This window comes from Palaemon carinicauda, chromosome 16 (assembly GCF_036898095.1).
Source record: "Palaemon carinicauda isolate YSFRI2023 chromosome 16, ASM3689809v2, whole genome shotgun sequence".
NCBI classification, from domain to species: domain Eukaryota; kingdom Metazoa; phylum Arthropoda; class Malacostraca; order Decapoda; family Palaemonidae; genus Palaemon; species Palaemon carinicauda.
The window spans coordinates 62,338,865-62,363,854 of NC_090740.1; the positions used below are offsets into that span (position 1 = coordinate 62,338,865).

Consider the following 24,990-nt stretch of genomic DNA (forward strand, 5'->3'; position numbering starts at 1 on the left):
TTGATACGTCGTGATACTGCACAACACTTATTACAACACACCTCTTAGAGATGTATGTGTATAATATTTTAATTGTAATCTAAATCACCTACAAAATTCTTCTACAACATCAGCATATACAAAAAAACATTTCTAGCAAACACTAATGTACTCATATAGTATGTGGTGGTAAGACTATACAAGAGGGTATTGTAACATTTTGCACAAATACATAGAATACTGCAACAAGATCCAATAAATAAACTCAACCCAATTACCCTCTGAAAATGTCTGAGCATCTGTCTTTCATATAGACAAAGATTTACCATTAACAGGTTAATTGGTGGGTCCTCTTTTTTACTGTACTAATGGAGAGAGTTTTATTGCTACATCACTTCATCATTGTAAGTGTATTTAAATTTCATTCATGTAACACTAATTTAATCTTGATTTACATATAAAATCCTGTTGTGATCTCACTGTAAATTTTCTTATAGCAAAATATATAAACAAATTTGAAAAATCCTAGAGCTGTAATGATATTTATATAAAAAATAATCTTGAATTGAAAAACAACAAAATATTGTATACAACTTACATATAATCCAGTAAAAGTTAATATATTGTTCCATAAAATGGCTATTAAATTCAACACTCGCTGATTAACATAACTAAACAAAACTTGTCAGTAATAGATTTTGATGTAGTATTGTAATCTAAAATAAAATGTAGATAAGGTCTACAAAAGTAATCTTTTAATTTGCAATGGCACAACATTTACGTCACAAATCTTACACCCAGTGCTGAAAAAACTTCGCACTCCAAGATAATAAAAAATAGAACTTCCATACGTGTATTTTTTCATCCAAAACACTCAAAATAATTTCATCCATCATAAATATCAATGAAAAAATCAGATAATATAAAAGTTTTAATTACTTATCACACTTACTTTTAATTTATTGATTTATATTGCATCTCATATTGGCAAAAAGTTTCTCTTTTCAAGTGTTATCATGGAGCCACCAGATGATAACAATAATATAAATGCACATTTTCCTGGTAATAAAATCTTAAGCTTACTGCATGACTATATAGTATATATTAACTTCTTTTCAAATAATGATAAATTTCTTAAAAAACATTTATATGATTACTTGAGGTAGCTAAAATTTATATTTTCAGATTTATATTTCAATAAAATACTTCTTTTAAAGATACAAAATACTGCAGTTATCAAGCATCAAACTGTGTTAAATAAAAAATTACTTGGATAGCTTTATGGCTTGAAAATGCCTCCATCAACTGTTGGCTTGTGCTGTCACATCAAATAAGACATGAGTAAAAATATGTTGACTATAATTTCAGTAAATCATGAATGTGCATGAAAATATTCATCTCAATCTGAAGTATATACTATTACAGATTGCATTTTAATACTGTACTATGATACATTGCTGAGGCGTCAATAATATTAGCTCAATACCTCTTCTTATGAGAACACACAACAATTATGTATGAAAAATAAGAATATCATAAGTTTTTAAAATAATAACTAACATCATCAATATATTAGTACAAATGTTAATCCTTAACAAAGACAACTCTCATTAAATAGATATAATGCTCTACAGCTTGAATACCAGTGCATAAATTTGGTGCAGTGTGGCACTATGTACTATACATAAGAACAAGTAACTTTGAAAAACTCTCTAAAATAGATTTAAAATGGACAAAATTAAAATTAAAGCAGAAGTTGGTTACCACAACTGACAAAAAGAGAGAGAGAGGAAGTGAACAAATATCTCCATGACATAAATTTTGCCTTCCATTCTTTTTCAACATGTCTGTACACCAGCATGAACAACAGTGTAACAGAAGCTAACCCTTCCACACACAAAAAAAAAAAATAAAATAATTAACAAGATGTTTATGTTAGCAAAGTTAAGTAGTCATATAGTAAATTTACTAAGTTTGTTACCAAGTAATCTATTCTTCACCACAAGTAGATTTAAATCCATTAATACTTGATATACATTGATAATGAGTCTACTTATCATGATATGCATTGACTATGAACAACAATCATGTTAGAGTATGTAAAATATGCATGATCTTAGTTTCCTGAGCCTTGCCATGAAATGCTATTTCCCACATAAAAAAATTTGCTCTATATCATCACTGTTTTCATATATGGTCTTCCCTCTACTTGTAGAGTCTCTGGCACTATAGTCCATTTCTTTTAGCGATGCATATCTGCACCGACTCGCGGCGGTGCCCTTTTAGCTCGGAAAAGTTTCCGGATCGCTGATTGGTTAGAATTATCTTGTCCAACCAATCAGCGATCCGGAAACTTTTCCGAGCTAAAAGGGCACCGCCGCGAGTCGGTGCAAATATGCATCGCTAAAAGAAATGGACTATAGTTATCATTTATGCCTTTTTAGTCCATGATTTGAACCTTATCTTGTCTGCATTCTGACAATTACACATTTGGAGGTATAAAATCAATCTGCCAATACTTTGTTTAAACCTTCATAAAGTGTTCCACCTAAGTCCTCACATTTGTATATTATATTCTCTTATATTTTTAGCAATTCTGTTATAAAACTTCCCAACTCATATTCATTCTCTCCATTCTCTATTGATTAAATATAATGTTTCAACTTTAATTTCTTGTATCTATACATGTTGCTCATTTCAAATCTTTTATAGTTTTCCTTATCCCCCTTTGCTATCATCTTTTAAGTCTAAATATTATTGTATTCAGCAGAACAAAAAACTAATATTATTGTATTCAGCAGAACAAAAAACTAATAAATATAACAAAAGAAACTAATATTTTAACAAAAAATACACAGTACTATGAACCAAAAGTAATATCAAGAATGCTTTTATACATACAAGAGAAATGGATCCACCTAATACTAAAACTAACTTTTCAATAAGTTTAGAAGGGTAAAACTCTTGCTTATTATAATATTGAAAATCACTTGTATGTAAAGAAAATATATAGTAATTCTTGTGTATGAACAAACTTTCCACTTAAAAATGAAAATAAACGGTTTGCATAAAAAATTTTAATACCTTATTTCTAAAATATCTTGGGGAAATACAGAAGGCCTTGCTTAAATAACAATGAAAAGATTTTGACACTGCTATACAGTATATGATTTACCTTCAAACATACAATTGTTCAATTGAAATTGAATAAAAAATACACGAGAATACAATCTTTTCGTTCCCTCTTTTTCTAAAAGTATACATTAATTTACACTAGGCTCTAATTATTTTATGTGACTAACAGAATGACACCTAAATTAAACTACTATGTTCCTTCTATAAAAAAACTTCAGTATATAATCTAAGTACAATAAATAAAAAGGATACTGACCTATTGAACTCTTTTTTTAAGTCAACAACCATTCCCCTACCTCCAGACTTACCAAACTGAGAATTGCTTGATAAAAAGTGAAAAATGTTCCCTTCAATAACTTGGTTCCAAAGATGATGCTCTTTTTCTTGAAGGGATAAAAACTTAGTCACTAGTATGCACAAGTTTGTAAAATCCTTCAAAAAGGGATCAACGTTAGCATTTACAGTAACAATACACAATATAGTATCCAATGTTTCTGAAGCTACAAACTTAAATAACCTTCATACACAATAACTACAACTTGAAATTATATAATTACTTAATGCTATTGTACTTGAAATCCAATACTGCAAAGGATGTCTTTTGAATTTTCCAAGCATTTTCAGACAATTTAAAATTCATATATTAAGAGCAAAGCACAATGGCCACCAATAGAATTATAACAGACAAAGCCGTAATTCCATATTATAGTCATTTATCAAATAGCCATTATTCAATGCCATAGTCATTTATCAACATTCACGTAAAAATTTCAGGAAGCAATGCTGTACTTTGAAGTAAAACAATTATTACATTGGGACTAGAATGGACTAAGTAATTAGATTTACCTTAATTCTGAAATCTGTTTTTGACATCAAACATAATTGTCTGTTAAAAAATGGCACACAAATAAAGAGACTTACACAAAAATCACACACATTAACAGGAATAGACTGATTATGTAGTTTTCTACAGTTCAATCAAATTAAGTTAATTTATTATGGAAGATGAAATCCATATTGTATGTGGATATATTTTACATATGACTTCAATTCTCTAATATAATTAAGAATCTTGCCGAGAACGACGCGACTGTGCTCTTGTCCGGGCGAGGCCATGAGCCCTTGTTTCCCCATTAGCATGGTCTTCTTTCTTGGAATCTTTATTAGTCTGTAAAGAAGAATTACATTTTTTAAATTGTTTACAATCATTTTTATTTTTTATATTACCGTAATAGTTTAAAAGTTAAACATGCACCCTAACTCTGCTACTGCAAATTTGTAAAAACTCATATGCAGTATGTATATGAATTGTTAATAAATATTAAGTAAAATGAGGTTTGCCTTTATTTAGCACTTCAGTCGACCTTCATTATTCAAAGGTTCTATCTTCACTGGTGCAGTTTTTCGCAGTACAGAGAATCTTATAACCTACTAAATAAGAGTTCATGTATTCATGGGTATGTGATGCTACTCGCTACCCCACAACTTCAAACCAGGCACACTCCTTTGCACCCGGCCTTCTTTGTGCCATTTCCCTCCCCACACAATGCAGTAATGAAAAAGAAGTACGGTATACACTAATGTTCCGTTATATGAATGAGTTCCGTTCCTGAAGAAATGTTATTATGCGAAAATTCGTTTGTCGAAGCACATTTTCCCATTAACTTCCATTATAAACATTGAGATACGTTCCTACGAGCTAACCAGTTCACTTGTTTCCAATACACGATTTAATACACAGTAAAGAAATAGAATACCCAAACAAATTTATTCTATTAATAAGTAAGGTAATAATAACCAGACAATGACAGTTTAGAAAGTAAATTTTGTTTCTGTAAGTAGGAAAAATGAGAAATTAAAATTCCACAGCAATATTTTCAATACAGCAGTGTCCCCTTAGAAATAAAAGAAATATATTCTGTAGTATTGTACTGTACAGTATTAAGAAAGTGCAGTTAGTTTCTGTATTAAAAGCATAAGCAAAACAAAAATACTGTAACCTACTAATTAAAATTCACAAAATGAAAAGTTTATTCTATAATCATTCTAAAATGAACAACAACCTTACTGTTACAAATTACCGATCAAAATGACATGTACCTTCACAAAATAAAATAATTACGGGGTGAGGGTAGGGCGGTAGCCGGCTACCTTGCTTATACACATACACCTATGTTCTATTGTGGAGGATTAATTTTTATTTATTTTTTTTTTTGCCAAATCCTGAGAGAGAGAGAGAGAGAGAGAGAGAGAGAGAGAGAGAGAGAGAGAGAGAGAGAGAGAGAGAGAGAGAGAGAGAGTGTATTGATTGTTTGTGGTGAGAAAGACTGTTGGTATAAATGAGATTGTTTGTTTATGTTTTAGTTAGGTTACGGCAGTGGTGAATGTCTTGGGAGAATGATTATTTTTAATTTGACTGCAGCTGGAGGCAGGTGTGAATGCTGGACTATTATTATTATTCTTTATTACCAGCATGGAAGTGATAGGTTTTTTTTTTTTGAGTAAGTACAGTTTTATTTACATTTGCTTATCGTGACTGTGAATGATAGGAACAGTTTATTATTTATCTTTGATTATAGTGCGATAGTTTAGTTAGCTAGGAGTGTTCGTAAGTGTTTTTCTTTTTTTTCATTTGCAGGCCGTAATTCTTCCTTGAGAGACATCTTTTTTTGTGGAATTGACTGTTGATGACCTGGCCTGTAATCGATTGTATTAAGACTGCTTTTTGAGTGCTGATAAATTGTTGATGACCTGGATTGTATTTAAGGACCTGAGTGGATTGCTCTGTAGATCTTGATGATATTGATGCCGTTACGATCCAGCCCGGTTTTAAGGGATTTGTTTCGATTGCTGTTGATGATAATTATGATGATGATGACGACACCTATGACCTGAAGAGTTAAGGCCGTTGTGGCAAATTAATAGACACTAAAGTTTCTCATAGAGTGGTGTTGTGCCAAATAAGACAGTTGGCTAAGTGAATCATTACTTAGGTGTTTTTTTTATTGTGACTGTTTTCTTGCAAAAGTTAGTGAACACACGCAATATATATATATATATATATATATATATATATATATATATATATATATATATATATATATATATATATATATATATATGTTTTGTATTTTGATGTTTGGGTTGCGGATAATTTTAAGCTTTGTTAGGTTTTTTTGTTGATTTAATTGAAGGGTTTTACGGTAAATATCTATTTTGTGTTAAGTGTATTAGTGATAAGTGTGATTTTTTTTTGGTTTATATATAGCGTTTTAGTTTGTAAGGAAATATAGTTTTAAGGTTATGTTTTTTTTTTTTTGTCCTTTTGTCTGAGAGTCTGGTTTTAGATAACGTAAGGGAAAGTTTGTTTTGTTGAGTCAATTGTCTGTTAGAGTGATCAAGGGTGTGGGGGTTGCTTTTGTGTGCATCCCGCAACACTATTGTCATTTTTGGTTGCAGGCAGGACTTAGCAGGGGACAGGTGATGGCGGGCCAATTTGTATAAAAGAGCTCAAAGTTTGTATCATTAGGAAAAATACATATTACTTTTCAAATTTATCATTTGTTCCGACACTAAATACAAACCATTTCGCTCATTATTAGGGATGACTCACCCACTAGGAGGGTAGAAGGGTGAACCAACTAGCTAGCTTTTAACAGGGTTTTCCCCGTATGTGCTCCGCAGGTAACAGGGAAAGACCTTGACATCTCGCTAAATTCCTTGCAAAGCATGGTTAGCGGCCTGAGTACTGCAATCTGTGTGATTGTGTGATACTAACAATGTGACTATTCTATGTAGGAATCTTTGAATCAGCTATAAACGTTACCGGATCCTACCTTGCCAGGGGGTATGGGGACATAAGTATATATCTTTATACCAGGTTGCACAAGGGAAATGGTTTTACCTGCTGACAGTGGAGGCCAGCTTTGCAGAGTACTGTAGGTGCTGCTCCCAAAAGAGGGGAAGGTGAAAGAAAGAAAGAGTCAGCCATTCTTTATCAATCATCCCAGACTTAACCTCCGTTAAACTCTGCCCTCCACTATCTGCTACCTGTCCATAAAAGAGCCAGAGGTGTTTAAACCATTTATTGTACAGCCACGACAGGTACAATGGAAAACATCTCCATGTTCCTGTAGGTCACCTCTGGCAGAAAGAAGGCGGTGAAGGTTGTTTGATGCTTTCATACGCCCGCTTGTAGGACCTGCGAACAGAGTTGTTCTTCTTAAACACTAGGGACGTACTCATGCCCCTAACATTATGAGCTCTAGGAGTCCTCTGCTAAGGAGAAGAATCAGAATTCAATGCCCAGTCTACAACTTTGTGAATCCAAGCCGAGAAAGTGTTCTTGGTGACCTTTTTCTAGGCCTTCCCTGAGCTGACGAAGAGTACCGACAATCGGGGGAGAGCTCCTGTAGCTCTCCTAAGGTAGCACCTCAAGCTCCTCCCAAGGAAGGGGCTGTTGATCTGGGCTCGCTACACGCTACACAGACTCCCAATCCGAAAGGGTTCGAACATGGGATCTGATGCTGCCAGGAAAGAAGTCTAGTATTAGTTTCCCCATCACCCTGAATGAAAGACGTTGTAGGAAAACCATGGAATTCGCCGACTCTCTTGGCTGAAGCCAACACGAGCGGAGAACCTGTCCTCAAGGTCAGGTGAAGATCTGATGCTTGGCATCCTGGGTCATAGTGGGCACCCTTCAGGGACTGAAGGAGGCAAACCCCATTACATTCCATAGAGGAGGTCTAACATCCAACTGAGGGCACTTGTACTCAAAACTCCATATGAGAGACAATACTAACGCAGAGGAAAAGTAAATTACTTTCGGATTAAAGGCAAGGCTCAAGGCCGAGCAGTTGCCTTTCACCGCCGAGACCGAGAGGAGTTTTCCTTTTCTAAGGTATCTAAGACAAAACTCTGCAATTGTAGTAACCGGTGGCTGGAGAATTCCAGAGGTATTCGGAACATCCTCTTCGCATCTTGCTGTGAAAAGCTTCTCCATGTAAGGAGGTGCTGGAAAGCCTTCTGGCATGCAGACATAGGGATCCTATGGCTCCGTGGAAGATGTTCACATGTGGTTGTCTGAATAGATCGCGTCGTGGAGGATGTTCTCTCGGGACTTCTGTCAGCAGTTGACGAAGGTCCGGAAATCATCCTGCATGATGCCAAACGTAGGTAAGAGGTTCATTGCTAGGTTGTGGATGATCTTGCCTTGTTGAGGAATCTTCTTAACAGGCAGAAGGGGGGAAGAGACGTAAACATCGATCTTGACCCACCTTTATTAAATGCATCCTGCCATAGGGCTTGGGGATCTGGGACTGGTGACCAGTAGAGCGGGAGCCCGTAGTTCAGGGACATCGCAAAAAGATTGTAGGTTGGGGAACACCACAAAGTCAGGTCTTTGTTGGCTACTGGATGCTTCAAAGATCACTAGGAGGCCACTATTTGAGTAGCACTGCTCAGATGTCAGCGAGCACATTCCTTCAGTCCAGAATGCAGCGAGCTGATAGGGATACCGGGTTGTCTTTTGCCCATCTTAACATTCCCCTGCTAGATGGCAAAGGTGCTGCGAAAGAGGTACCGCCTTGTTTGTTCCACATGAGCCACTACCATGGTGGTGGTGTTCAATACAACCGAGTGACCCGTCAGGAAGTGATGGAACTGTTGTAGGGCTAGAAAGGCTGCTCTCATGTCCAGAGATTTAGGTGAGAGTACCATTCAAACTTTGACCAGAGCCCAGAAGCCGTGTGGTACAGCATGTGGCACCCCCATTTCTTTTCAAAGAAGCATCAAATACGTGGAAGGGGCGAGGAGATCGCCCGGGGAGAATCTCGTCTGTCACCCATCATCTCTGGTACGTCTTCTGATCGGTTCCCATAGGGACCAGCGAATCTGGAGATTCCTTGTTTTGAACCACCTGGAACCCAGCTGCCTCTCAAGAGATTGGATTCATAGGAGTCCGATGCAGCCAAGACGAACCAAAGTCATAAGTGACTTATAAGATGTAACCACTGCAAGCTTGGCGTGTCTTGTTGAAGGAAGAGACTGGCCACCTTCTTATGCCTTTGGATCCTGTTAGGATCAGCTATTCCTCTTCTCAGTTTAGGAGAACGATGCTGATCCTGTAGGTTTAGATTAACACCAAGGCAAAACCTCTCGTGAAAACCCGAGGTGCCGTTGAAAAACTCGAAGCACCACCCCTTGAACTAGTATACCTGTATGATCCTTTGATATTTCCTTGATGACAGATGTACTGGTATCTGGATACTGCATCCTAGGAGTCCAGCGTGGACCTGAAGACCTGTGGTCTTACTGCTTGCTTGACTGAATTTGCTGTCTCCTTGATGAATGGAGTTTGCTGAACAAACTATTTCCAGGAGGAGATGTTGAAAAATGGAGATTTATACAGGAAGAAAATGACTGTAGAAGCTCGGAGATCCTTTTTTTGACGTACGTAGTCATGTAAAGATGATGTAAGGCCTGAATCTGTTTGTCCGTACGGATGTTTGGATTAGCATAGAACAAAGAGACCTGCCATCGCACCTTAACAGGTGGATGGGAAGAGATGAGCATGTTTCTTAGTAGCTGAGCTGCGGGTTCTCTGCTATTGTGGGTGAACTCGGTCTTTTGAAGGGGCGCGCAAGTGACTCGTGTTCACGTAAACCCTTGCAGGGGAAGCAGTTCTTCGTTTAACCTGGATCACCTGTTCACAAGCTGGAGATTTGTGTCACCTGTTCACAAGCTGGAGATTTGTGTAAGTTAATCCTCAATACTCCCGCAAGAATTTGGAGAGGAGTCCCGTACGATCCAACATAGGGGATTTGTTAGAGAAACTGAAGTAGTCCTGAAAGATGGACGAGGCATATTGGTTGAATAAGAGATGAGTACCCCAAACTTGTAGGAGGGGATCACAGCCACTATGGGGTAAACCTAACTCGCAGGCGAGAAAGGTGTTACCCCTAGAGAATGTAGCAAGCCGAAACTTCGGACTTTAGATTGAGGGAGAGCGTCATTGTTAGAGTGCTGACAAACAAGAAACTAAGGGATGGCCAAGTGTAGCCTCTTCGGAGGAGAATCCCGAGGAAGAAGGGATGAAGTTGGATGCACCCATCCTGAGGGAGCAGAGGCCAAAGGAGACACGAAGTAAGAGAAGAAGATTTCTCGAAGGTAAGTTACTATAATCCAAAGCGTAAGCAGAGCTGAATTCAATTCCCAGAAACATGGGAATAAAAAGAAAAAACCGGAAGGGTTAAGTCTCATGAGACTGTAGCCATTGCAGGCAAGAAGAAAATCCAGGGAATCGGAACACAAAACTGAGATGCGACTAGTTCTCAAACTTGTGGAGAGAAGTAGGTGCAAATAATCTCGAAGGATTGTTTCTCAAGACTCGTTCCGAATCCCAGGAAAAAGGGCAGCAGGAGTGAGAGATCGGACAACTTCTATTATAGCAAGTGTAGAACTATGTCCTACCTGCCTGGTGAGGTCAAGTTGCATAAGGACAAGATTGCATGTGCAACTCACGTAGATCTAATCTTTCAATGAAGATGTCGACTTATAAGCAGCTGGAAGAGTTCTGCAATCCTCGCCAGAGAAGTTCTCCGTCGAACGAAGTAGGAAAAAACCACCCCAAGAGGCAAAGCTTCTGAGATTCTTCGGCAACTGTTGGCAATTCTACCCGTAAATGGGAAGAGCTGATTGTCAAAGGCGAAGTGTAACTTTACCTCGAAAGGAAAAGTCCCGAGCTGGGTAGCGCTGTGACACTAAAATGTGGTCGCTATCTGGAAGTTGTCACAAGCTGGCTGGTAGAGATATGTTGGAAACTCGGACACGGGCTGGATTCTGGACACGAGCTGGTCTGTGTTGACTCGTTGTAGGTCCTGAAGTGCTGAAGAGAACAGAACGGCGATCACAAGTAGAGGAAAAAGTCAGGTGCTGGAAGATTTTGTTGTAACATAAGGAACCTGGAAGCGAGCTGACGAGCGATCGCAAGCTGATGGGCAATTGTGAGCTGACAGGTGATCACAAGCTGACAGGACACTGTGAGCTGATGGGTGACCTAAGGGCGATAGTGAGTTGACGGGTGATCGTGGACAATCACGAACTGACGAGCAATCGAGGGAAATTGAGAACTAATGGGCGATCACGAGTTGATGAGCGATTGCGAGCTGACGGGAGATCCCGAGCTGATGGGAAATTGTAGCGAACATGAGTTGACGAGCGATCTGATAGGCAATCGTGGTGATAGTGAGTTGGTGGACGATTGTGGGCGATCATGTAGCTACAGCAGGACTAGGCGAGGCGAGGAAACAGGGGTGAGATGAGATAATTGGGAGTGACGAGTCTGCTGGACGAAACAAGTCTTCTTGGCAAGAAGAGTCTTCTCGGGGGAGATGAGTTTGCTGCTAGGACACGTACCAGCTTCCATGCTCCGACGGACATACTCAAAGGGATTAGGGGAAAGGAGAAGGCATGGACAAGTACATACATAACCCCCTCTAAATCCCATGGCAAAGATTACTCCGGGGAGCCCAAACCCGTGTAAGGGAAAGGCTGTCGTCAACGATGATCAAGAATTGCCGCAAGCGCTAGCTATGAAGGCAGTGACGGAGCAGGAGAAGTAACTTCCACAGAAACCAGAACATGCTTCAGACTAAGCGCTCCCTACGCCAGCTAGCATCAAAGAACGAGGGTGTGCGTCGTCAGCCCTGAAGAAAACCACTCGGGAGAAAACCTAACACGCGAACGGGAACGATGTCCCCTGAGAGGCGCAGGAACATGCTTCCGACTTCGCACAACTGCACCGGCTGTATAGGCCGAACAATGGAGTGCGAAATCGTTAGCGCTGAAGAAAACAGCACGCAAATGGGAACGATGTCCCGTGAGAGGTGCAGGAACATGCTTCCGACTTCGCACAACTACACCGGCTGTATTGGCCAAACAATGGAGTGCAAAATTGTTAGCGCTGAAGAAAACCTAACCTATGGACGTGAAACGTAACTCCCGAGCGGAACAGGAATGTGCTTTAGAACTAGCAGTAGGGAGCACGAGGGAGAGCTGGGATACCCACCCAACCCTCTCACACACACAATTATGCATTCTTATCACTTTTGATTGCAGGCAGGACTTCTGGGGGACAGGTGATGGCGGGACAATTTGCTACAGGTTTGTAATAAGAAAAATACAAGTTAAATTTGTCATTTGTTCCTGCACTAACTAAACTTACTCTATTTATAGAGATGACTCACCTGTTAGGAGGGTGGAAGTCCTGACCAACTGGCTGGTCCTTGACCTGGGGTTTTCCCGTACATGCTCTGCATGTAACAGAGAGAAACCCTGATACCTCGCTAAACTAGGAGTGTAAAGCACGGTTAGCGGCCTAAGAAATTCTGGTGAATGTAAGAGGCTAGCAGTGTGACTAGTATATGGAAAATATTCTCAGAAATGTAGGAATCTAAGAAGTAACCAAGATATTACCCAATACCACCTCGCCAGGGGGTATGGGGACGCGACAAGTACATTAATTTATACAAGGTTACACAAGGGAAACTTATACCTGCAGACAGTGGAGGTCAGCTTTGCAGAGTACTGTAGGAGCTGTTGCCCCAAAGAGGGGGGGGGGGGAGATGAAGGAAAGAAAGAGCCAGTCACATTCTTTGTCAATTATCCCAGGCTTATCCTTGGGAAACTCTGCTACTTGTCCATCAATGAGCTCAAGGTGGTATAACAGATTTTGAGCAAAGCGAAAAATCTATCTTTGGATGAGAGTGCCATGTCGTCCTGATGGAAAGTTCCTTTAGGTAGCCTTTCTAAGGGATATTTGCTACAGTGATACTCCCAGAGAAATAAACCGAAGGTCTCCAGGATTCTAACTCCTGGCGCGAGTATCAACCCAGGATATCGCAAGGCATCAGGGACGTATTTTTTAGATACGACACATAGCAATCTTCACCCCGAATAGAATTAACTCTTTAATGTAAGGGGGAAGAGTGGCGAAAGAAACGAGGTGCCGTTCTAGGTACCCCGGTGGACCTCCTATCCGTACTTCTACCGGCCGCCATTCCTTTTACTTGTCTTTTAAGCAGGAATAGCTGCAGATAGAGTAATTTCCAGTGGGGTCAGCAAAGGGTGGGTCCATCAGGACGACATGGCACTCACTCAAAAATAGATTTTTCGCTTTGCTCAAAATGCGTTTTTTGGGCTCGGCCATGTCGTCCTGATGGAAGCATATCAGAGAAATTACTTGAAAGTATTATATCTGTGGGTTTGTGTGTGTGCCTTTTACCTTGAATGGATTCCTTACCTGGTCTCCTAGACCTATATATAAAATTCCAGTTAACTGTCATCCAGGCTTAATGCTTCCTGCCCCCTGCAGAGAAAGTGTCAACTTCGACAGTAAGGATTCAAGGTTTGTATTTCTGTAGGAACAAAAGGGAAACTTTTTAGAGGTTACCTTTGGTTACCTTGGAAATCTGTACTTGGCTCAAGTATTTTCTTTTATCTATAAGGATAAAAATAAAACTCTAGCATGCTTTATTTAAAAGCAACTGAGGAGTAAAAGTTGAGATGCATATAAATCTTTATATTTATTTTGCAATTACATTATTAAATGTTGTTGCAACAAAATAGGAATCTGAACCAGCAATCAATCACATCCGGGTTCATATATTGACTTGTAAACGGATTTTGAGCCAAGGGAAAAATCTATTTTTGGGTGATATGGCCATGTCGTCCTGTTGGAAGGTTCCTTTAGGCAGCTTTCTAAGGGATATTTAGCTACAGTGATACTCCCAGAGAATTAACCACAGGTTTCCAGAATTCTAACTCCTGGCGCGAGTATCGTTAATATAACTTTTAAGGATATCGCATAATATCAGGGGACGTATTTCTTGATACGAAACATGGCAATCTTTACCCCAAATAGAGTTTTCGCTTTAAGGGGGAAGAGTGATGAAATTGAAGGGGAGCCGTTATCAAGGTTACCCGGTGGATCTCCTCCCCGTACCACTCCGGGGAGCTATTCCTTGTTGCAATTAAGCATGGATAGCTGCAGATAGAATAGTTTCAGGTGGGGACTTTGTTACATATATGTATACTCCTTTTTAGAAATGAGGGAGGGTTCATCAGGACGACATGGCCATATCACCCAAAAATAGATTTTCCGCTGTGATCAAAATCCGTTTTCTGGGCTCTGACCTGTACTGCCCAGTGAAATGCTCCTTTTACATCATTTCTAAGGTAATAACTGCTATGAATTTACCAGAAAAAAAATTGTATAGGAATGCTAGGTTGAACCCACCTCGCTCACCTAATAAGGTGTCGGTATAAATAACTGGGGCGTGATAAATCACAACCAGAGGTCTCGCACCATTTACATAACTCCTGTCAACATCCCCGAACAGCGAAGAGCCGTTCAACATCCTAACTACAATCGCTACTACGAACGAGCCCACCCACGCTAGTGACGACACTCCTTTTCATAGCACCTGCTTTGACGCTGTTATTCTTTTCTTGGTGTGTGATTTCCTTTGGTTTACCCAGGATTTATCCCAGGATGTCGGATTCTACTGTTACTCCACCTAAGTTAAGTACCAGACATATGAGTTTTGAGTTTTTGGAGGTAGTCTTGCCCTTGGTTATTTAATTATCTCAGTTTTTATTTACGCGACCCCGCATCGGGTCCGCCATGCTGGCTGGCTACCTCCTCTCTCTCTCTCTCTCTCTCTCTCGTTCTTGACGCTTAGCAATCAGTTTTCTGTACTGATTGTTTCTCGTCCTGAACTTTCTGGGTATCCACGGTTCACACCCCGTGTTATTTTATGCTATGGTATTTTCTGTTATTATATTAACAGTTATTTTATATTACGATATCTTTGTTCACTTAGGTTGGCATGCCTGGTCGCCTTCGGGCGTTACTAGTTTTACTTCGTTTTACATTTTCACGTTCGTAGTAGCGATCATATTAGCGTATACGTTTTTTTTTTTTTTTTTTTCTTTTTACTAGTACAGTGGAACCTCTACATCCGAACGTATCTATATCCGAATTTTCCAACATCCGAGTAAAATTCGAGCAAATTTTTTACTCTACACCCGAATTTTATTTCGACACACGAAGTAAGCAATATTCGTCGTACCGGTTGTATCCAAATTTTTCGACACGCGAAGTACAATTCGAACACGTTCCGACTCTACACCCGAATGTTTTATTCGACACCCGAAGTAAACAATACTCGTACGCGTAGTCGGTGCTCATAGCGCCTGAAGTGTTTTTTATTTCTGCCGATAGAAGGCAGCACATCGACCTCGGAGGGACGCTCAATTAGCGGGGCTTGGGTCAGTCCTCTGTTCTCGCCGGCTTCTTGCGGTTGCTTTCTGTGCGTTCTGCTATTAACTCTGTTTTAATCGTGATTTTTTACGTGCATCCTTTAACGGTAATTTACGTAAAGTATGGGTCCTAAAAGGCTTAGTTTTGCCAGTGGTAGTGGTGAGAAAAGGAAGAAGGAAATGCTTTCTTTAGAAATTAAGCAAGAAATTATTGAAAAACATGAGCGTGGCGTCCGCATGAGTGAACTTGCTAAACAGTATGGCCGTAATATGTCGACGATCTCGACAATCCTTAAACAGAAGGAAGCTATTAAAGCAGTGAAACCTTCTAAGGGGATCACCATAATTTCAAAACGCCATACCCCTATCATAGAAGAGATGGAACGACTTCTACTAGTGTGGATTAAGGACAGAGAGATCGTTGGCGACACCATCACCGAGACCGTCATCTGCGAGAAGGCGCACGCCATCTTTACGGACTTGAAGGAGGAGAGCTCTGGGGGTGATGCTGGGGAGAGTTCAACCGAGCCTTCCTCAGATGATTTCAAGGCATCTCGTGGCTGGTTCGAGAAATTTAAGAAACGGTCCGGGATTCATTCAGTTGTTCGCCACGGAGAGGCTGCTAGTGCGGACACAAAGGCTGCAGCTGACTTTGTCAAGAACTTCGAAAAGATCGTGCAGGAAGAAGGCTACGTAGAGCAGCAGGTGTTTAATTGTGATGAAACCGGGCTGTTTTGGAAGAAGATGCCGAGTCGAACCTACATCACTGCCGAAGAGAAGAAATTGCCTGGGCATAAGCCAATGAAGGATCGGTTGACTCTTGCCCTATGTGCTAACGCTAGCGGGGACTTTAAAGTCAAGCCCTTACTGGTTTACCATTCAGAGAACCCAAGGGCCTTTAAAGCACACAACGTCGATAAGGATCAGCTTCATGTTTTCTGGCGATCCAACTCGAAGGCCTGGGTCACTAGGCAATTCTTTGTGCAATGGGTTGACCAAGTTTTCGGCCCTTCTGTGAAGAAGTATCTTCCTGAACAGAAATTGCCTTTAAAGTGCCTGTTATGCCTTGACAATGCACCCGCTCACCCCCCCGGACTTGAAGATGATATCTTCGATGAATTCAAGTTCATAAAGGTGCTGTATCTTCCACCGAATACCACCTCTATCCTCCAGCCCATGGACCAGCAAGTCATCTCAAACTTCAAGAAGCTGTACACCAAGCACTTATTTTAGCAGTGCTTTAATGTCACGCAAAGCACCAACTTGACTTTGCGTGAATTTTGGAGGGGCCACTTCAACATCGTGCACTGCTTGAAGATCATAGATCAGGCTTGGGTGGGATTAACTCGACGGACCCTCAATTCTGCCTGGAAGAAGCTGTGGCCTGATGCAGTTTCTCCCAGAGATTTCGAGGGTTTTGACCCCGAACCTGATCCCGTGGTCGGTGCAGCGGAAGCCGTAGAGGAAATCGTCTCCCTTGGCAAGTCCATGGGTCTGGAGGTCGACGCAGATGACGTTACGGAACTCTTCGCCGAACATCACGACGAACTTACCACGGATGAGCTCAAGGAACTCCATGCTATGTCGGAGCACATGAGTGATGACGAGGAAGGGAGCGAGGAGGTAGAACATGTGTTAGGTTCGGCGCATATAAAAGAGGTGTTAGGAAAATATCAAGACGTGGACGACTTCATCGACAAATACCAACCAAAGAAATTGCAGGTTTGTCGTGTAGTTTCTCAGTTCGATGATGTTTGCCTAACTCACTTTCGAAACATTCTGAAAAGCTGTACCAAGCAATTATCTATCGATAATTTCTTTAAAAAACTGCGAAGCGAACTCGTGATGAAGAGGATGTAAGTGATTCGAAGAAAACGGCAAAGAGTGAAGCGGAAGAAAGTGAAACAAAGAAAACGGAAAAGAGTGAAGCGAAAGAAATTCAGTCAATTTTAAGTGTAGAGAGTGAAAGTGATTAAAATTACGTAATCATCAAAAAAAAAAAAAGAAAATGTAAAAAAAAATATAAAATATAATAGAAAAAAAATAAGCTAAGTTATGTTAAAGTTCACTTAGTGTAAGTTAGAATAAGTTACGGTAGTGTACGTTTATCGTAGTTAACCTCTCTACCTCCTCGTCGCCCGTCCGTCTCCTCTCTGCGTAGCAAGACTAACAACACCTGCGCTGGAGTTTCTAAGGTAAAGTGACGCTAAAAACCCGTTTCTTATTTATCATTTTTTGCTAATTCTTCTTATTTACATGTCTATTCTTCTTATTTACATGTCTATTATCTAATTTAGTGTTCATTATTCTCATGGGAAAATTATGTGTAGTAGTTTATTAAGAAGTTATCATAGGTTTTTGGGCTCAACCACGGATTAATCCTATTTCAATGTATTCTTATGGGAAAATTCGTTTCGACATCCGAACATTTTCTACATCCGAAGTTGGTTCTGGAACGGATTAAATTCGTATGTAGAAGTTCCACTGTATTCTAGTTTGCCGGGACTTTCGCGAGGCAGTTATTATTTTATGTTTGTTGTCGGCACCTCACCGACACCTCGTTATGTTGGCAGCCCTGCCTAGCTCGGTCTCCCCCGCGCTGTTTAGCTTGGTCTTCCCCTGCCTCTCCGTTCGTCCCTTCGGATTATTTTACGTTTATTATTGTCATTATCCAGCATGCCTCCCTTTTTTCATTTATTACCATATCAGTAATATTATTATTATTAGTTCATTATCCTAGTCTTTCCACGTGATCTTAGTTGTGGGTCTCAGTTCAGGTTGGTACGTCTGTTCTTCTGCCCCACTCATTAGCCTCCTCACTCCCCCCCCCCCCTCCGCCCCGACACCCCCACTTCAGGGATGTCTTCACTCGCTCTCATATTGAGGCTCGGAATCAGCTTTTGTTTCATATCCCCTCGGGGATGTTGACACTGGATATCACCTTGCTCCGTCCCGGGCGGACCCTGATCGTGTGTGAGGCTTGTTATACATTATTATGCATATTTCCCCTACTCTTCTGTTGCTGTTTCTCCCCGCCGTCTCGATTGGCCATCGGTAGGCAGGTGGGATCCGGCTCGGTCTGGGATTTTATGTTGTGTATATTCATATTTATACACATTTTATTCCTGCTACTCCCCCCGGTCCCGCACCTCACGGACCCATTACAGATCCCTCCCTTTCCCCCTCCTCATATGGTGTTCCGCACTCCACGGACTCCACATACATTATTATTCCTTACGGGATCTCCGGACGTAGCCTTCGTTTATTCCCATGTCGAGTTCGATTAATTCCTTGTGCCATCGACGGGTTTAACCCTCGACTCCTCTGTCCGCCTTCTCCAGTAGGCTTTCATGAGCCCTGGGCTCTCTCAGTTGTCTCCCCGGAGCCAGCGTGACCTTTATCCACTAGGATTAATCTCATTATATATTCATACATATCTATATATATCCCCTGATCTTAACTTCCCCCCCCCACGCCCCCCCCGGGTATGATCACGATTACGGTTTGACTTATTCTTATCTATATTATTTTACAAGCTTAAATTTATTATTTCCGCTATAGCGATGTATTCTAAGCTCCCGGAGCCTCCGGGCTCCTCCAGCTTACTCACGGGATACTCATGTATCTTTTATTTTACAGTCAGTACGCTGTTCCATGACGGCATGCTCGGCGGTCCTTAGCCAACCCTGCGGCCACGACGTGTGTCGCTCTCATGCCCATTGTGCTGTCCTGGTGAATGACCTCACTGTTTGGCATCCAGGCAATTGTGTAGTATGCTACAAGCTAGCCTCCACCTTAACCTCTGAATCGGTAAGTGTATTCTTCTTAGCCGTTCTTTACAGACTTGGTAAGTGGAGTTACAATTACAATTAATTAATTTTAATTGCATCCTTTTATTTTGCTCCTCGCATGCCCTCTAGGGCCTCGTGTTCGGAGGCTCCTGGTCCCCTCCTCTTTTCTCTTCGGCATGAAATTCCTTACCTTCACCAATAGCCTGTTCTCTTTCAGAGCTCCGAGCCTGCTAAGACTTCGGCTCTAGCAACCCTCAAGGTCTGGATTGGTGGATTCGCCCGGAATGTAAAGGCTAAGCAACCTTATATCTTATCGGAACAATGGTGTTCCCTCCTTTATCCACATGCAAAAACATCTGCTGCGGTCCCCAAGGAGTTGGCGGACCCCATCATAGAAAATATTGAGTCCCTGCTTTTGGCCCCGGACCAAGAAGAGACAAGCGGGACGATAACGGAAGACGTCGCAACCCTTAATCTAGACATCAAACCCATGGTTCTTGAGGAACCCGACACAGGTAGGGAGATAGGTGAGTCAGGTGGGTTCCGGGCTGAGATTCCTCTCCTCAGCCCGACTTTCTCTTCTACTTCGAACCAATCTTCCTTTCAAGGTTTTCCGGGGACTTCCGGTGCTGATCTCAAGCTCCGGTCTGTGATCCCCAAGGTTAAGGCTCACCGCAAGCCTTTGCATAAGACCCACAAGTCTTCGAAATCATCGAGGTCATCCAAATCTTCCTCCACTAGTCCCCCCAAAGACTTCGTCGCCGTGCCCTAGACTTCTCAAGGACCGGTCTCCGGTTCGGCATCCGTTCCCCCTCCGGCGGAACCATTTAACCCGGCGGATTTCTCAGAGAAGCTGTTTTCTCGCTTCGAGACGATGTTATCGTCACATACTCAGCAAGCCATCGTGACCCTTCAACAACAGCAAGAAAGGGTTGCTAATGTCGAGAACCTAGTCCAGGGACTCATGCGTTCGGGGCTGCCACAACAGCAGCAATATGCCATCCCCGACGCCTCTAAGCTCCCACCCTTTACAAAGAGTAACCCCTGGAGGTTAGCTCTACATGCCCCGCTCTCGGATGGCATGTTGTCCATTGAAGGTTTCGGAACTCGATCGATTGAAGACTTCGAGTTCTACCCGCGGGGTCTGCAATTTCCTTTTCCTGGCTTCGCTCGCTTGACTGATGAGGCTCTGATCCACCTAGATAAAGTCCCTAAGGAGACTGTGATCTTCCCCAAGGAACAGGCCCAGTCTGTTTTGGTCCGCGCCTTCAACGAGTGGGATTGTGTGAACACAATGCTCACACCCCATAAGAACTCGTATACTATGTTTGTGATAGCCGAGCATACCCCTACTCCATGTATAACCAAGAGCATGGAAATAGCCTATCAGGCTCCCAAGGAAGAGAAGCCCTTACCTCAGCTTCGGGAGACAGAATTGACTTCCCTTCTCTTCCCTGGTGACCATGAGTGCTGGCGGAACGCCCCGTCTACCTTTTCGGTAGGCAAACTGAGCCCGGACTGTGCTTCGACGCAGTTCAGAACGCCTCCTCAAGCTACCGGAGTCCCTAATCAAAATAGAGTTTGAGACCCGGTGTAGGCTCAGTAGATCCATTAACTCTACTGCTCTATCGGAGATGACCGTTGCCACTTACGACGAGGAACCTATCTTTAAGGTCCTCACGAAGTCACTTCTGCAGACCTTGTTGATTGACGCATATGACTTCCATAACGCCAGATTCCGTTGCCGACGACATGTATTGTCAGAGGCTACTATTCGTCATGAACCCAATAGACTCATCAAAGACCCGGTCTGGGGTCCGGACCTCTTCCCGGAGGATATGGTTAACACTGCTCTCAGCGAGGCCTGAAAACTTTAAATCAATCAATCAATCAATCTCAGCGAGGCAGCTTGAGTTAACCAAAGCCTCAAGGTTAGGTGGGGTCTAGTTTCCAAAAGGAAATATGAATCTCCTGGTGCTCCAGTTCGTGGCAGGAAGAGGTTGAGGCCCTTCCACTCCTCACAGTTCAGACAGCCTCTTCAGGTAGTGCAACCTGTCCCGGTTCAGTCTGTCCCGTTTCACAGGGCTCCTAGCCTTCTACCTCTAAGGGCCAACCCCAACAGCAGTATGTGTTGGTTCCTCAGACACAAGTCGCATCGACTTCGTTTGCTGCCTCCCCCGCCTTCAACCCCACTTACGAATCTCAGGGTTCTTTCCAAGGCTACCAGCGCCACAGAGGCTCCAGAGGTGCTTTTCGTAACCGAGGTAGCGGAAAGGGTTCCCACCGAGGCAAGGCTTTCCGCGGAGGCAGAGGCGGCAAATCATCATCAAGCCATTGAGAAGTTGCAGGTAGGAGGGAGACTATACAAATTCCGGGACCATTGGAAGTTCAGCAACTGGGCTTCCAGCATAATCTCCAAAGGTCTGGGGAGGAGCTGGTTACAGGGACCCCCTCCACCAAACAGTTTCTACCAACTCCCGACAGAAGAGCTACGTTCATTTACAAAGGATCTGTTGCAAAAGAACGCAATCCAAAGCATGCATCGCTTAAAATTTCAAGGTCACTTATTCAGTGTGCCAAAGAAAGGCTCAGACAAACGAAGAGTAATCCTGGACCTGTCTCGTCTAAACTCCTTCATTCGTTGTGAAAAATTCCACATACTTACCGTCTCGCAGGTGCGACCCTACTTCCCCGTGGGGCCGTCACCATCTCCATAGATCTTACAGATGCCTACTATCACGTTCCAATAGCAAGGCATTTTTGCCCCCTCTTAGGCTTCAAGCTGGGCAAACAAGCCTATGCTTTCAAGGTGATGCCATTCGGGCTCAACATAGCGCCCAGAATCTTCACCAAACTGGCAGAGACGGTGATTCAGGAACTTTGAACCCAAGGGATTCAAGTAGTGGCTTATCTTGACGATTGGCTGATCTGGTCGAACAACGTCTGGAACTGCCACACGGCGACGAAGTGGCCCTCTCCTTCCTTCGACGTTTAGGATTTCAGGTCAACCTCGAGAAATCCCGTCTGGTCCTAGGAGACCAAATTTCAGTGGCTGGGGCTACAATGGGACCTCAATTCCCATACATTGTGCCTGCCCAAAGCCAAAAGGAAGGAAATAGCGAAGAACATGAAAGTTTCTCAGGGACAAGTTGACATCCAGAAGGAACCAGGAGAGAATACTAGGTTCCTTACAGTTCGCCTCCGTCACAGACATCGTCCTAAAGTCCAAACTAAAGGACATAAACAGAGTGAGGCACTCCAGAGCGACGAAGAAACGTCGAGACAGGCGAGCTCGCCTTCCCCCAATCCTGAGGAAAAGTCTGCAGCCTTGGACGAAGGTCAAGAATCTTTCCAAGTCAGTTCCCTTGCAATATCCTGCCCCGAGACTCGTCGTTCACACAGACGCCTCCCTCACAGGGTGGGAAGGTTACTCTCAACACAAGAAAGTCCAAGGGTTATGGTCTCCGATATTTCAACAAATGCACATAAATGTCCTAGAGGCCATGGCAGTCTTGCTTACCCTAAAATGTCTCAGCCCAGCCAGGAATCTCCATATCAGACTGGTCCTCGACAGTGCAGTCATAGTCCACTGCATCAACAGAGGCGGCTCTAGGTCAGCCCACATAAACCACGTTATGTTGGCGATTTTCTCCATGGCAACGTCATACAAGTGGCATCTATCAGCAGCCCACCTGGCGGGGGTCCGGAATGTAGTGGCGGACGCCCTTTCCTGGACGACCCCGTTGGAGTCGGAGTGGTCACTGGACAATCGATCCTTCCAATGGATCTTATCTCAGGTCCCAGGTCTCCAGGTGGATCTGTTTGCGACAGAATCCAATCGCAAACTAGAATGTTATGTAGCCCCCAACCTGGACCCTCAGGCTTATGCCATGGACGCTATGTCCATAGACTGGAACACTTGGAAGACGATTTATCTGTTTCCTCCGATAAATCTCCTGCTGAAGGTACTGCACAAGCTCAGATCTTTCAAGGCCCGAGTGGCTCTGATAACCCCCAACTGGCCCAAAAGCAACTGGTTCCCCTTGTTACTAGAGCTAGGCCTCCGCCTCGGCGGATACCCAATCCTGTTCTAACACAAGTAGTACAAACGCGCAATGTGTTAGCTTCCTCAAGGATTCTGAATGCCCTAACTTTATGGACTTCATGAAGTTCGCAGCTCAAAAGGGTGCAAAGATCGATCCTCTGAATACCCTATTCCTGGAATCAGACAAAAGAGAATCCACTCTCCGTCAATATGACTCAGCCGTCAAAAAACTGGCAAAGTTTTTGAAAGACTCACAAGTTGAGAAAATGACGATGAACCTGACTGTGACATTCTTTAGAACTCTCTTTGAATCGGGCCTAGCAGCCAACACGATTACCATGATCAAATCAGCCTTGAAAAAGATCTTCCATGTCGGTTTTGACATTGACCTGACGGATTCATACTTCTCTTCCATTCCAAGAGCTTGTGCCAGACTGAAACCATCAACTCGCCCTAGCGCAGTTTCTTGGTTCTTGAACGATGTCCTAAAGCTAGCCTCTGACACTTTGGATGAATCTTGTAACTATATGGCATTGTTAAGAAAGACACTTTTTCTTTTGAGCCTCGCCTCTGGCTCTAGAATCTCAGGTCATATCGAGTTTCTCCCTTCGGGTAAGGTCCTTCTCTCCCCTAACAAAGTATTCCTGGCTAAAAATGAGGACCCCCAAAACAGGTGGTCTCCCTGGAAGATTGTTCCACTTCCTCGGGATCCATCCCTGTGTCCAGTTACCACCCTGAAATCCTACTTAAGTAGAACTTCTACTACTTCCACAGGGCCCTTATTTATTAGAGAGAATGGAGGAACTATTACCCTTGAAGGAATTAGACAACAAATTCTTTATTTTATTAAACAAGCTAATCCTGAGTCATTCCCACACGTCCATGATATTCGAGCTGTTGCTACTTCAATTAACTTCTTTCATCATATGAAATTTGATGAGCTCACAAAATATACGGGTTGGAAGTCCCCTAAAGTCTTTAAACGCCACTACCTGAAACCTTTAGAAGCTCTTAAACTTGCAACAGTAGCAGCTTGGAATGTAGTTCCTCCTGAAGGCTCTGAGTCCTGATCACAACGTCTTGCTCTGTCCTCTTTCCCTCCTGCCTGGCTTTCTTATTGTCCCTACCTAGTTTGGTTATCCTTTGCCATACACCCCTATGGTGTATTATCTTTATTATTCATTGATATATGTTCTACTAATTGTTTTGGTTTCATCTGTGCTTAATCCCTCGAGTTGATTTTATTTTAATTTTTATATGTATTTTGCTATATTCACAGTTCTGCTTGATTTATTACCATCCCTATGGGATTGTTTACCATGTATTTATTGCTATTTTTACCTTGTGGATTACTTACCTTCGGGTTACTTTAATATTGTTTTTAGTGGATATTCTCCACTCATAACCATGTTGATCTCTTACCTATGGGATTCCTATCCCTCCTGTTTGTTATTAAATTCCACCATGTATTACTATTTTTGTGTTATTTTCTCCCCAGGTAGTTAGCCATATTGGGTCCCCATTCCCTGGTAGTATTTCACTGGGCGGCACAGGTCAGAGCCCAGAAAAGGGATTTTGACGAATGAAAAATCTATTTCTGGGCGAGAGACCTGTGCCGCCCAGTGAACCCACCCGTCCCTCCCTTCCGGGCCCCAATCTGGGGTGCTATAGGAGTGACGTCACTAGCGTGGGTGGGCTCGTTCGTAGTAGCGATTGGAG

The 24,990-nt window shown here is 42.3% G+C and overlaps 1 protein-coding gene across 2 annotated transcripts in view; it reads right to left on the reverse strand.

The window, feature by feature from the left end:
- Nucleotides 1-2,364: 2,364 nt before the first annotated feature.
- Nucleotides 2,365-24,990, reverse strand: part of LOC137655745 (very long chain fatty acid elongase 4-like) — a 339,356-nt gene continuing 316,730 nt past the window's right edge. For both annotated transcript variants that reach the window (XM_068389809.1, XM_068389808.1), the window contains one exon: nt 2,365-4,282. In XM_068389809.1, the coding sequence (XP_068245910.1) occupies nt 4,178-4,282 (105 nt within the window). In that variant the 3' untranslated portion in view covers nt 2,365-4,177. The remainder of the gene's footprint in view (nt 4,283-24,990) is intronic.